This window comes from Penicillium antarcticum (genome assembly GCF_028974205.1).
Source record: "Penicillium antarcticum strain IBT 31339 chromosome Unknown utg000009l_segment0_segment0, whole genome shotgun sequence".
Lineage (NCBI taxonomy): Eukaryota > Fungi > Ascomycota > Eurotiomycetes > Eurotiales > Aspergillaceae > Penicillium > Penicillium antarcticum.
Window position 1 is genome coordinate 6,569,309 of NW_026695307.1, and position 13,681 is coordinate 6,582,989.

A 13,681-nucleotide genomic window follows, 5' to 3' on the forward strand; every position below is an offset into this window, starting at 1 on the left:
ATACACATGGGGTTCGATGCTGTTCTATACTTCGTTTAATACTGTCTTTCGTGTTTTTGTTGTTATTCTTTGATAGTTCATAGTTTACTTAGCTATTAATACAATATACTTCATTGTTTTCTACTCTGTTTTGTCCCGAATCCATTTGATCCCCATTTATGCGCAGATCCCGACTCCCCGCCCAATTTGTTAGTGGAACCTCGTCGCAAACCTCGTCCAGTCCTCCCAGCGAGTCCCGTCCATAACAAAATTGATTGCAAGTCTTAGGTGAGCTTTTCGGCCGCCAATGGCCGCGCATTGCATCGCATTGCCTAGTCTGTCCCCCTTGCATTCCTCAGCTTTGCTAATTCGTCGCAGCCCACAAGCCCACTATGTGCCCTACCGACAAGGCCGTTGCGCCGGCCGACAACAATGACCACCTGGTCCAGTCCGAGGATCCCGAGCACCCTGCCAACCTCATTCCCAATCTCTGCCGCAACTTCTACAACTGGGGATGGGTAACCGGCACTGGAGGTGGTGTAAGCTTTGACCGATCCGGCGCAACGGTGCCCCGCTGATTGAAAAGTAGGCTTCGATCCGTGAGGGCGACCACATCTACATTGCTCCGTCCGGAGTCCAGAAGGAATTGATTCAGCCTCACAACATCTTCGTCCTCGAATGGCCCACCCCCAAGTATCCCGCCTCGGACCGTAACTATATCCGCAAGCCCCTCAAGCTTAACCCCTCCGCCTGCACCCCACTGTTCCTCACAGCCTTTGAGCAGGGAGCTGGCTGCTGCATCCATACTCACTCGCAATGGGCGGTTCTGGTCACTCTGTTGGTGGAGCGTGAGAAGGGTCCCGACGCTTGTTTCGAGATCAACAACATTGAGCAGATCAAGGGGATTCCTCGCGGCAAAGGCAAGGGTATGCTTGGATTCTTCGATACTCTCAGCATTCCCATCATTGAGAACACCGCATTCGAGGAGGACTTGACTAGTGGCCTGGAGGCTGCAATGAACAAGTACCCGGACACATATGCTGTGCTGGTCCGGAGACATGGAATGTAAGTCATGGAAACCCAGATGTCCATGATTTTGATCAATATGCTAATGCGCTGTTCCTGCAGCTATGTCTGGGGAGACAATGTCGCCAAGGCCAAGACTCAGTGTGAGAGTCTAGACTACCTGTTCAAGCTTGCTGTGGAAATGCACAAGCTGGGTCTTCCTTGGATCAAATAGATCTGCGGATGTTATTGACACTTTATGCTGATGTGTGATAAGAGGGGACATGGTGCCTAGCTCAGCAGTAGGAAGCTTCAATAGATATGATGTGACGCATTGCTGAGGCATTCGAAACGTGGGGACTGTAGGTTGATCCTGGGCCGAGGTATAGAGGAATGGAGCGCAACACCAGTAAACCTCTAGTTCAGCATTGTCAGCAATGCTGGTACGTGTAAAGGTGAAATGTCAACAAAAGGCCGGACACCTTGTGGGTTGGGGATCCCGTGAGTGACTAAGGGCGATCGCCCTCTCCACCAACTACCACAGCTTCCTCTCCAACTACAAGTTTGGATCTTCACACCACCATCAACGTCAATTTCTTGAGCCATTGTTTATCTTGTTACTTCTTCTTCGCGCGCTTTACTCATCTAATCGGTATCAATGGATCTCGACTCTGGAGACTCCCCGTGGGGCGGTAGGCAGTCATGATACCACAGCTCTTTGAATTGCGGTCTGATTTAGCATGCAGATGAGCCCTCACAGTTCAAGACCACCCAAGACCCAACCAAGCCTGACACTCAGGAAGGTGGTATGATTCCCTCTCAGTTTCCTTAGTCTTTCCGCGACCCCTCACTAAGCGCAGTTCATCCTACAGCAGCCGCACAACCCGACGCTACAACCAACTCCCCCGCTGTCCGTACACCGGGACGACGAGGCCCCCGAGGCACCCGCAAGATCAGCGCACAAGCCACAAAACTCGAATCCGTTGATGATTCCGTCGATCCTCTCGGTCCATTAGGAGAAGCGCCAGCCGAGGCTTTCCCGACGCCTACAGAGGAGGCCCCTGTACCACCCCAAAAGGAGCCATTCGCTGGACGTAGTGCGCGGCCACTCTCTTCGCCCTCTCAGACCAGCGGATCAGGGTTAGAGCAATCTGTCAATCTCGAAGATGAAGCTGCGGGCTTCCGGGGCCCCCCGCCCGTGCAGCCACCGGTGGAATCAGATGGACCTAAGAGACAGACCCAGCCTAGCATGAGCGTGGAGCAAGCTGCGAAGCCGACTTTCGAGATCAACGTGGGAGACCCGCATAAAGTTGGAGATTTGACCAGCAGTCACATTGTCTATGCCGTGCGGACAAAGGTAATCGGGCATTGAGATTCGTGCTTCCGTGAAGCGAGAAAGACTGACAACGCTTTGCATAATTAGACATCATCTAAAGCTTACCGTCAACCCGAGTTCACAGTCAGCCGTCGATACCGTGATTTCCTTTGGCTTTATAATTCCATGCACAGCAACAACCCCGGAGTGGTTGTTGCCCCTCCGCCTGAGAAGCAAGCCGTTGGCCGATTTGACACCAACTTTGTGGAGTCGCGGAGAGCTGCTCTGGAACGCATGCTTAACAAGATTGCCGGTCATCCCATTCTTCAACATGATGGAGACCTGAAAATCTTCCTTGAGAGTGAAGCTTTCAATGTCGATGTTAAGAATAAGGAAAATCGGGAACCTGATATTGGCCAAAGCAAGGGAATGCTGAGCTCCTTTGGTATCTCAGTCGGTGGTGGAAGCAAGTTTGTGGAGCACGACGACGTAAGTGGAGTGTTTATATGCTAATACCCATCCCTGCTAACATGAGAAAAGTGGTTCCATGACCGCAAGATCTACTTGGATGCCCTGGAGAACCAACTCAAGGCATTGATGAAATCAATGGACACCGTGGTTCTGCAACGAAAGGGTCTTGCCGATGCCGCAGGGGACTTTTCTAGCTCACTACACGCTCTATCTGCTGTCGAGCTATCTCCGGCTCTTTCCTCCCCATTGGATGGCCTTTCAGAACTTCAATTGCGCATCCGGGAACTCTATGATCGCCAGGCACAACAGGACGTTCTGACTCTTGGAATCACAATCGACGAATACATTCGTCTAATCGGAAGTGTCAAAATGGCCTTCACACAACGGCAAAAGGCCTTCCATACCTGGCACGCAGCCGAGTCTGACTTACAGAAGCGGAAGAACACCCAAGACAAGCTACTCCGCCAGGGCAAGACCCAGCAAGACCGCTTGAACCAGGCCAACGCCGATGTCGCGGATGCAGAGCGCAAGGTCCACCAAACACGACTACTCTTCGAGGATATGGGCCGACTCATGCGAAATGAGTTGCAAAGATTCGAGAAGGAGAAGGTGGAGGACTTCAAGTCTGGTGTGGAGACGTTCCTGGAGAGTGCAGTTGAGGGTCAGAAAGAGGTGCGATTATTTTCCTTTGCTACATGATTATGTTCATTCAACTCACCTATGACTCACAGTTGATCGAACTATGGGAAACTTTCCTACTCCGTCTGGATGCCGGCGAGGAAGGCCTTCCCTACTACGTCCCTCAATCCGAGACCGAGACGGGCGACGCAGCTCCCCCGACGGAGAACGCAGAATCGGCCCCACTTGTTGCTGAAGATAACGCTTGATATCACGTACCTGTTTCCGATCCTTGAATGCTTGTGTAAAAAATCGAAAGTAGTACCCGTGTTACCTCGTCTCGTCTTGTATCCCCTGTGTGTGGGACAGCTCCTTCTCTTGATTTTTTTGTCGATTTATGTCATGGTGTAACTGATGATAGTCCTCAGCGAGCTTGAAGGGCTCTGTGTTTGTTTTTCTCTATTCATGTTCGCTTCATCCGAATACCACTGTTCGCGTATTGTAGCAAATATAGTTCATTAATGAAGCTGTGCTATGGTAACTTGGCAGATCGCTACGACTCATTTTATAGGGCGGAAATTCGTAGGCAAATTCGACGTGAGCAAGGTATCAAGTCTTGCAGTCCAAATATGGATCGGCCTTGGAAGCTCAAGTTGTCCCAACTGGTATGGTTTCATTGAATGCTTGTGAATAGAGCTTGGAGTCTGCCCATGAGCATCTAGAGTGAGATTGAGCGGGCATAGATGTTGTTTTCCCGGTCTTTTGGGCTGTGATAGTTTCAATAGATAGCAATTCTAGTAAATAGAGGGATACACTGTCATGCGTTTACAGTAAAGTTATCATTGGTAGTATGTTCTATGGATATACATCTACTTTGAGCGCTTTTGGGAGTAGCCTGGAATTTTGTCGGTTCCAAAAGACTTTTCCCCTAGCATGCTTGACGCGAGTATCCAGTATATCGATTGTTTGTTATAATTTCCATTTCAAGGGCGAAGCACTGACAACCTTCTTCCTTGTTCGATGGAGTGTTTGCGTTTTGCGGATTGCTGAGTGGGTCCTTGGCTTATCCTATTCATTTTCAAGACCATTTCAACTCTATAACCAACGCTATTTACTCGATAACGTTTATAATTGTAGAGCTTTACAATTGTGAAAGAAAAAGGGAGAAGTAATATTTGGCTGTTCGTAACATTCAATGTCATTTTTAGTCACATTCACCTAAAGAGTAGGGGCCTGTTCAGCTGTCTAGATCCAGGATCCCAGTCCTATTTCCCAAACCGAATTTCTCAGTGGATGTGATTCAAACATTGTATAATATTGTTTGATATATTTCGTGACGCGATATATGACGGTCATCTACTAGCGAAAAGACGTTTCATACCTGATCATGTGATGTAAGCGCTAATATCATGTTGAAAATTGACAGCGTAGCTAATGTATATCGCACAATCTAGGGGAGAGAAAATTCTATCTGATAAATTCCTCCCCAGTCCTATAGTAGATCACATGAGCTTGAATCATATCAAGCCAGTGGTGCCAAAGACTGCGATCTCGACGATATAGAGTTGAAAGGGGTCCACGCTACTGCAAAGCCCTAATCCGAAACAGGCGTAGGTATACAAATGAACTCCAAACAGAGACCCAAAACACAGACGATGAAAAGGACGTTCTATTGGCTGCTCGTAGGATCAACACCATCATGCTTGCCAGTGACAGGGATGCTTATTGCCGCTTGAGGCTTGTTTCGAACGTATCGAGTCCCGACGAAGGCCATGGGCAATTACCACCAACACGCGCTCGAGGGTGAACTTGGCTTACTTCTGGCCCCCAATTCCTAATTTAAAGTGCCCATGCTTTTTGCAGTGCTTACTCGAATGATGGAGGCTTGGGCCTTTTAATAGGTCCACTAAGCCCAGTTGTCCCAAATGGCTTAAACCCGTTTGGAAATAACTTCTAATTCTGCCTTGCCCCCGCTGACGGCGCAAATTGCCGTGAAGTTCATAACCAATCGCACCGGAATCTCCGACTTTTGCTTTCATTTTTCTGCCTTGAGCCTTTCCTTGCGAAGTTGATCAGTATGACTTCCACGAACTATGCAGACTATTCTACCGGTACCGGCTTTATAGGATGGTATATCGCAGCAACGCGTATGTGTCATATTCTCATCATAACAAGCGGGAGATATCGATGGCACTTTGGCTAACTTGCATGTCACAGCTGAGCCAATTATCTGTACGTCCAATGGCGCCTTCACTACAAGCGGCACCATCGGTGACTGTAGTGAGTCGTCCGGAGATCAACTAGCCACAGCGTGCCATGCCGGATCAAGTGTTGTGAGAGGTTCTTCTACGACAGCATGGTACGTTTCGTCGCGAACCATATCTATCACTGGCTAACTATGATCCAGCGGTACCGGCTCGACGTGCGACTATTACAGAATCTTTAATACTGTCGGCCAAGATGGACTGGGCGCCTTGACAAGATACGCCTGTGTGGATAATTGGGCTGCCAACAGTCTTTATCGAACTCTGCCTGCGGAATACCTGGCTACTACTACATCATCTTCGGCTGCACCGACTTCTGCTACAACGACGGGGACAACCAAATCGACAAACACTTCGTTCTGTACGTATCCAACGTATTTCAAAGATCTCCAAGCATGAAAGCTAATGTTTCACTCACGCGGAATAGCTACTTCCACGTCTGCAACCACGACGTCCCCAACACCAACCGGCGGCGCCGGTACATCGGGCTCTTCCAGCTCAGGCCTCGGCGGCGGGGCAATTGCAGGAATCGTCGTAGGATGTGTGGCAGCTGGCGCTATCCTTGCTGTGCTGGTTGTCTTCCGCAGGAGACTTATGAGCTGCTTTGGATATCACAAGACAACTGACTCTCACGGACCCTGGTCTCCCGTCTACATGCCACCGCAGACGCAGTCGGTATCCCAGTCAAACTCTCAATCTCAGCCAATTTCCGAGCTTTCTGGGCAGCGAAATGTTTACGAGATTGGGTCTTCGCAGGTTGGGGCTGATGCTGTTCCTGAGATGAGATCTTGATGTTTGTGAATTTTTGATCGATATACCCTTTTCTTATATATGTTTTGTTAATCTGTTGTTGCATAGAGCATTCATATACGTATAATTTGCTAATGAATTCATTCCTTCGATTTTCGCTCCTCTTACTAGCAAGTATTGCTACCCATGGACAAACTACAGTAGGCATTTTGTGAAAATGTCAAAGGAGCAATACAGAGAAGATTCCAACTTGAGCCACAAACGGTCTTACAGAAAGGATCTAGGTCACATGGGCTAGAAGTAAGATGAATTCTTGGTATACAGCAGGCTCATACCAGACAAATGTATATTGTACAAGATCAATGCAACAGGAAATATAAAAAAGACAAGAGAAGAATCCCAACTCCACCCAAGCAGTAAAGAAAACCAGACAGATGAAGCCCAGTCCCAAAACTGAAGGAGATAATCAATCACAACTCACACACACCCTTGCCAGCAGAACAAGCCTATTTCTTGAAAGGCTTCTTCTCAGGCGGAGGAGCCTCATTCTGACCGAAAGAGCTAATCAAATCAAGTAAATTATCCTCCTCCTCCTGTTCAGCATCAGCCTGAGCCTTGGCAGCAGCCTCCTTCTCCTTGACCGCAGCCGCATCCTTAGGATCAACCGGCTCAGCGGGCGTGTTGACATCGTACCCACGACCGAAACGGGCACGGAAAGCGGCCAGACGACCAGCCTCGTCGTCTTCGACGTTCATCAGCTTGCTGCTGGAGGGGTTCCAAAGGAGCGAGTTGCGCGTGTCGCGTGTGGAGCGGTAGATGGGTGCCGGGGAGGTCGTGCGGTGCGTGAATGTGCTGCCGTCGCTGAGGGTGATCAGTTGTGTGAAGGTGTAGGGGCGCTTAGGGCGGCGGAGGAGGGTGGCATGTCGACATTGAGAGCAGATGAAGGTTGTTGCCGTGGGTTGGGTTGGGAGTCTTGGGAGGATGGAGGTTGTTGAGTTGGTTATCGTGGCCGCGGTGCGGCGGAGAGAGGTGTGCATTGACATTTTGGATGGATTGGGACAATCCGGACGGAAGGATTGCACAGGGGGGATTGAGCCGAGAAGGAATTGACTGGCGCGCAATGCGTTCGGGGAGGATGCGGAGGTTGGAAGTTGATGCTATCCGCAGGAGAAATTATCGCGGGTTATGTAAGCGGGATGTTATTTTTCGGGATTTTCAGTTCTCGGCCAAATGACTTCATATTGTCTTTGTTTCTGGTATCTTGAGTTGCTTTGCTAGCTTGGTAGGCATGACTTTGAATTGATCAGCTATCTTTGGTCTTGTACACGGAGCCCTTGAGCGCCCTTCAAGCGCATTTTCCAGGCGGGATGAAGCTCGCATTTCCACCAGTAGCGCATGGAGCTACTCGGAGAGGGTTAGGAGGTAAGATATCCCCCACACAACCTCAATGCTTCTTTGCAGAATACTGACGAGTCTCATTAGTATCATTATGCAATAAGAACTATACAACCCGATCCCTAGGGACGGCCCTCACCCTCCGAAGCTCTCCGCTTGTACCATATCACCAACACCGATCACGTTCACAATGCGCCAAACGACACAACAGCGATGCCGCAGCACCTTTGACAAAGAACCCCAATACAAATACAAATGGAAATCAAACACACACGCCCATCTCTATATCCGACCAAGTCCGCCTCCTCATGCGACGAGTCCCTTACCCAGTCGCAATCATAACAGCAACCGACCCCTCTGGCCCGGCCGATACATCTTCCTTCCGCGGAATGACAGTCTCGTCATTTAGCACCGTAACTCTTACACCGCACCCCGTCATCTCATTTAATGTGCGCCGGCCATCAGAGACGCTAAACGCATTGCTTGCTTCGGGCCGGTTCCTGGTTCACCTGCTAGCACCAGGTCCCGCGACAGCGACACTAGCGAGGGATTTCTCTAGGGGGAATAATACGCTGGCAGCTATGTTGAGTGGGCATGGGGAGTTTGAGTTTGCTGCTTTGGATGTTGGGGCTGAGGGGCATCAGAGACCACTTCCCATTCTGAGGCGGAGGGGCGAGGGTTTAACACCGGAGCAGAAGGGTGCTGACTTCCCTTTTGTCTTTGAGTGTGAGCTTCATCCTAGTAAGATTGAGGTCCACGACCACTCTATTGTGCTAGGTACTGTTGTGAGGACGATTGGGGGTTCTGAATTTGTTTCCTCAGACTTGGATGAACATTCGCCTGGGCGGCTTTGTTTGACATATGCCAATACCAAATTTTGGAAGATGGGGGAGGAGTTTTGAAACAAGATAGGCATGACTTATTTTGTTCATGGTGTCGCATATCATATGCCTGAGGGCATGGCATTGTCTATACATTGGAGGATTCGGCGCCTATTTGTACATACTTTAATTAGACCAACGATGTGACCGGCTACTATACATTCAAGCGGTAAAACGGGACGTAATAGGTAGCAATGCTTTGATGATGATAATGTGTCTACGGGTTGTCAGAAGAGTATACAGAACACTTTTGTTGTTTCGGTGTTAAGCACAGAACTGCCATCCATCTTCAATCGGACCAAAGCCTACTATCTCATTGCGAGATACTTGCGCTCCATCAGAATGATTCAAATATATATGAGCCATCACAGCACAAGCCAATGAGAAGAACGTTGACTCAAGGCGAAGATCCACTCAGATAAGAATGAAAGCACAACGATAACCCCAAGACCATAGAAGACGGGCACTGCGGACGGAACATGCATTCAAGAGCCCCATGGTGGGGTTTAATCACGCGAAGAATGCGGACTGCCGGTTCCACTTCCACTGCCACCGCTACCGCTACCAGTACCACTGCCTCGACTTGCTGCTCGCTGGAACGGACTCAGAACAGGACGGCCACCTTGGTGCAGAAAGCCATTTCCTTCAGACCCGGGCCGAGGCTTGTCAGACAACAGTTCAGACAGGTCAAGCTGGAGAGGCGGCATGCGGTTCGAGTCCAAGAAGTCAGAGCCATATTGACTGCTGCGAGTGGAGCGATTGGAGAACGAACGATCCCGGTGATTGATGTCTGAGCCAAAGTAAGAGCCTCCAGTACCGACTGGGGAGCTTGGAAACTGCGGGAGGAATGGAATGTCCTGGGACGGGCTTGTTGGGTGTGACGAAGGATCGCGGACTGGAGAGGACGAGATCTGCAGTGGACTAGACCTCGCGGGAGGGAAGCTAAGACCCAACAGAGCTCGGGCAGTGGGTGCAGTGGAAGTAGATGCGTTCAATGGCATTCCGCTGGTCTCGGGAAGAGGATTGGTACCGGGCAGATTACCCTCGGGTGTCAGAGGACCAGAATCAATGAGCATCTGTTGCTGTTGCTGTTGAATGGACTGCTCAATCGCAGATGCCTGCTGCCAGAGTTGACTGGTGCGCAGCTGGAAATCCTGAACGGATTGGCTGATGCTTCCAAATTGCTCGTGGAAATTGGCTTCCATCTTCGACTGATCCTGCTCCCTGGCAAATTGTTCCGCGGCACGGCGTTCTCTTTCGTTTAATCCTTGGGCATTGGCCGAGATGATGCGCTCATACTGCTCATTCACGCGGGTGCGGCGGCTTTGGAGGCGCTCGCGCTTCTGAACAGCCTGAGTCAATTCTGACTCAAGTGCGGCCACATCTTGAGCGCCAGCTGCCCGAGCAGCAGTCACATCCTCCTTGATAGCGTTGAACAATTCCAGCTCGCGCTCGAAGTCTTTCTTGCGTGCGTTCCATTCTTCCATCTCTTCTTCTGGGACAGTTTCCATGCTGTCTAGTTGTGTTTCCAGAGCTGCGGTAGCTTCCTCAGTTTGCCGAATATTTCGTTCCAGCTGGAATGAACGTTGTTTTTGCCGATTCTCGTCTGTTCCGCTGTGGAGGCGTTGGTTGAAATTGTCGAGCTCTTTCCGTATCTTCGAGATGACAACTTTGTGGTCGTTCTTTGTCTTCTTGAGGCGCGCGCGTTTTTCATTTAGCTTGGATTCCGCATTGACGATGGAGTTTTTGAGCGTGGTTGTAGGGGATGATGGTCGATATGGCGGTTGCGGGGGTGTCGATACCGCGGAAATAACTATTCGATCAATGAGATACGTGAACAAATGTAGTAGGAAAACGCGATTTTCGCGAACTCACCTTGCTCTGTGTCGGTCGTTGCAGGCGTCTTGACACTCATGACACAGATTTCCTCGTCGGTATTGCTTCGCACGAAAGCGCAGGTATAGGCGCAATTCGGAGCAAGTCCAGAGATCTCACCACGCCATTGAACGACATTTGGCCCTTTGACATCTGAAACCCTGCATATAGTGGCAGTAGCCCAGAGCGCACCATTGACACAAACGTAGAACGGTTCCATGTCTCCGTCCAAGCGGCCTCCTTCGAATGATCCCGATACAGCGGGATCATCGGTAAATTCACCCGCAGCATATTTGATCGAAGAGCTGTCCACATCCGTGATCCACACTAGTCCATCATCAAGAGAAGCACCTTGGAGATCTTCCTCCGTCATAGTAAGATTGCGTGCCGTTTTAGATATAGCCCGTGAATGCTCGTATTCTCGCATGACCGTAACCTTTGTACTCGCAAGCGCGGCCCAAAACGGTTGCCGACTCCGAACTTGATTGGCTTGCCTTCTGCGTTTCTTGGCCGAAGTAAATCGATCCTTCCCATCCTTAAGTTGGCCATCCGGCCCAACAAAAGAAGACGAAACACTGGCAGCCGATTCAAGAGCGGAATCAGCTTGGCCCTGGGAACCCGCGGAAGCTTCTGTATCCCCGCGTTTTCCCGTCCGTAATGGTGTAGGTGAGCGATTCTTGGCCATCGATCGTCGAGCCATGGCGGTTCCTGCCTGTGCTAGAATATGTACAGCAAGAAGGCTGCGGAGCCAGCTCGGGGACGTTTGTGTTTCGGATCGTCGGAACTCGGCGGGTAACAGGTGCGAATACTGAGAGAGCGCATCGGGACTGATAAGTTTAGTAGAAACAAGGTGACCCAGAACAAAGTCCTGGATGCCTTTGCTGCGAACAAGATGAAGAAGCAGAACTATTCCGACACAGAGACCATTGACCCCGCTGTTCTTCCCGGACCCCCCGCCGCCCAAGGTGATAGCAACCTGAACATGCGCGAGGTCGATGGCAAAGTTCTGCGCCCAGGTCCACATAAAGAGGCCCCAGAGAAGTATACAGAACCCATCCATCGCAATCATCGTCCCAAGCGACGGAGTTCCAGCCGGACCCTGAAAAATATCAAAATTCGACGACAAAGAACCGGCCGCGGCGCCACTGGGAGGCATGAAAGTCAAGGAAGCGAACAAGAACTGAACCAGAGTCAAGACCATCGGAGGAAGTTGTAGCAGGAAAATCAAGATGGCGATTGTGTCGTACATCGGGCACGATTTCAAAATGGTCGAGGCGAGTTGGAGCGGATTAATTGACGCATTGGAACCGGATCGTTTCGAAGTTCCACTGCGAGAGCCATGAGCTGCCACGCCCCCGTTCTGGGGCACAGCACCGTTCGACTGATCATACGCCATCTCCTCACCCTTGCTGTGTCCATTCACCCGCACATTTCCGTCCGCCTTGGCACTATCCCCTTTACTGACAGTCGGAGAGGTCAGGGCCGTGTCGCTTGTAGAACGTACGGAGGATAGATCGAAGTGAGCGGACGCGCCCGGACCGGTAGCAGAGCCGTTGCCCGAGTTGCCGTTGAGTTGACTGCTTGACTTTTGCTTGGTTACTTTCTTGCCGGGACCGACGAGGCCATTTTCCTGCCGATTGCTCTGGTTCTTCCTAGCCGCAGCTGATGAGCGTGGCATGGGAGCCCAAAACCCAGGTCCGAGTCAGCTTGGCGGGATGAAGCCAAGGACTGGGACCAGGAAAAAGGGAAAATTGGGAGATTAAAAAGGGAAATTGATGTAAAGAGTGAGGAATATAGAAAGGTGGGAAGGAAAGAGTGTGGAACGTGAAGGGGAGGAAGAGGAAAAGAGAATAGAAGAAACGAGTTGGTATGGTATGGTAATATGCCGTCGATCATTGTTGCCTTTTGGGTAGGCGGTACCCCGTGCAATACCATGTATTATATTATTTACTTCGTTTTGATATCTTCATGCTTCCTTCCTTTCTTTCCTTCTTTTTCATTCTTGTCTGTTCCTTGCTGTGATCGATCACGTCGTATTCGTATTGCATGTCTGACTAGGGCTTTCAGACTCTGCCGGGTCATGCAATGCGGATACCTAAACGTCAACCTCTGCCTAGCTCTGTTTGGAGGTTTCGGCTGACTCGGCCCAATGCAGTCGACTTTTTGAACCGGAGGCTAAGTTATTTCCACTAGGCTGGCACAATTGTGATCACGGCCCGGGTCAACTTTCAATATTCCGGTCCCTCGATCCTATTTGCTACACTACCAGACCGACTAGATGCACGCCGTAACTGGGCTGACGATCGACCGTTGTTTAGCCCATTCACTGCGGGGTCATCCTTGCCTTCAATTGTGCGATGCGACACGAATCCCCAGAATTCAGAAGTGAGGGCTCTGTTGGGGGGGGGGGGGGGGGGGGGGGCACCTGCAGGCTTGAACACGCCACACCGGTCCAAAAAGGTGTAGACGGAAGATCAGCAAGCTTGTTCTGTGTCAAAGTTGCTCACATTCTTCCTAGGATCATCACATGCTCGGCTATCTCGTGCATCGTGAAGGCTCCGCACAATATATCGGATGATCCACCGATTCCCTGCGATAATGGGTTTGTGGATCCTCGCGAAAGGCCATTTCAGGCCAGGTTCTGCACATCAAGACCAAAAAGAAATACTACCGGATCAAAGGAGGAAATACAGAATCCTGTTATACATGTAGAAGCAAAGACAACCCCTCTTGTACCCAGTCTTGGCAGGGTTTTGTAGATCCACAAAGTTAGTTAAGATCGACGCAGGCTTAGTTGTGGCTTGCTTATTTTTATGCATGCGGTGAGCCCTACTCCATAAGGTGATCGTACCTAAACTGCTCTTTAACATGGGGTAACTTACAGATTAAACTGCGTGGTCTTCCAATCTGTTTTGCCTCTCAATTTCGCCATCTAAACAAGTTCTTTTTTTTTTTACTTTTAGCTTGTCGATCATTTCGCTTTTCCTACTTGTTCCGGCCTTTCCCCTAATTTGGTAAGGCGTCCGAGGTCTTCGTATGCCTAATCTAGGGGGCGGCAACACTATCGGATAGCCACCTCGGAGATATACATTGAATCTTCCAGGTTTCAAGTACTGGATAGTGTGAAG

At 50.1% G+C, this 13,681-nt stretch overlaps 6 protein-coding genes across 6 annotated transcripts; 4 read left to right on the forward strand and 2 right to left on the reverse strand.

The window, feature by feature from the left end:
• Positions 1 to 371: 371 nt before the first annotated feature.
• On the forward strand, positions 372 to 1,219 carry mde1 (methylthioribulose 1-phosphate dehydratase MDE1; the record flags this gene model as incomplete). The annotated part of the gene is made up of 3 exons (XM_058468885.1): positions 372 to 518; positions 569 to 1,044; positions 1,108 to 1,219. The coding sequence occupies 3 exons, from the start codon at positions 372 to 374 to the stop codon at positions 1,217 to 1,219; spliced, it is 735 nt and encodes a 244-aa protein (XP_058316731.1).
• Positions 1,220 to 1,642: 423 nt separating this feature from the next.
• N7508_010826 (sorting nexin 1) lies at positions 1,643 to 3,657 on the forward strand (the record flags this gene model as incomplete). Its single annotated transcript, XM_058468886.1, has 6 exons — positions 1,643 to 1,676; positions 1,731 to 1,790; positions 1,857 to 2,341; positions 2,408 to 2,788; positions 2,840 to 3,442; positions 3,502 to 3,657. 6 exons carry the CDS (start codon positions 1,643 to 1,645, stop codon positions 3,655 to 3,657), a joined length of 1,719 nt encoding a protein of 572 aa, XP_058316732.1.
• A 1,808-nt stretch (positions 3,658 to 5,465) lies between these two features.
• On the forward strand, positions 5,466 to 6,444 carry N7508_010827 (uncharacterized protein; the record flags this gene model as incomplete). Its single annotated transcript, XM_058468887.1, has 4 exons — positions 5,466 to 5,535; positions 5,606 to 5,747; positions 5,796 to 6,013; positions 6,080 to 6,444. The coding sequence occupies 4 exons, from the start codon at positions 5,466 to 5,468 to the stop codon at positions 6,442 to 6,444; spliced, it is 795 nt and encodes a 264-aa protein (XP_058316733.1).
• A 464-nt stretch (positions 6,445 to 6,908) lies between these two features.
• On the reverse strand, positions 6,909 to 7,445 carry N7508_010828 (mitochondrial 54S ribosomal protein bL31m; the record flags this gene model as incomplete). Its single annotated transcript, XM_058468888.1, has 1 exon — positions 6,909 to 7,445. The coding sequence occupies one exon, from the start codon at positions 7,443 to 7,445 to the stop codon at positions 6,909 to 6,911; it is 537 nt and encodes a 178-aa protein (XP_058316734.1).
• Positions 7,446 to 7,769: 324 nt separating this feature from the next.
• N7508_010829 (flavin reductase family protein) lies at positions 7,770 to 8,699 on the forward strand (the record flags this gene model as incomplete). The annotated part of the gene is made up of 2 exons (XM_058468889.1): positions 7,770 to 7,824; positions 7,885 to 8,699. The coding sequence occupies 2 exons, from the start codon at positions 7,770 to 7,772 to the stop codon at positions 8,697 to 8,699; spliced, it is 870 nt and encodes a 289-aa protein (XP_058316735.1).
• A 485-nt stretch (positions 8,700 to 9,184) lies between these two features.
• Positions 9,185 to 12,231, reverse strand: N7508_010830 (uncharacterized protein; the record flags this gene model as incomplete). The annotated part of the gene is made up of 2 exons (XM_058468890.1): positions 9,185 to 10,491; positions 10,554 to 12,231. The coding sequence occupies 2 exons, from the start codon at positions 12,229 to 12,231 to the stop codon at positions 9,185 to 9,187; spliced, it is 2,985 nt and encodes a 994-aa protein (XP_058316736.1).
• Between the last annotated feature and the right edge of the window lie 1,450 nt (positions 12,232 to 13,681).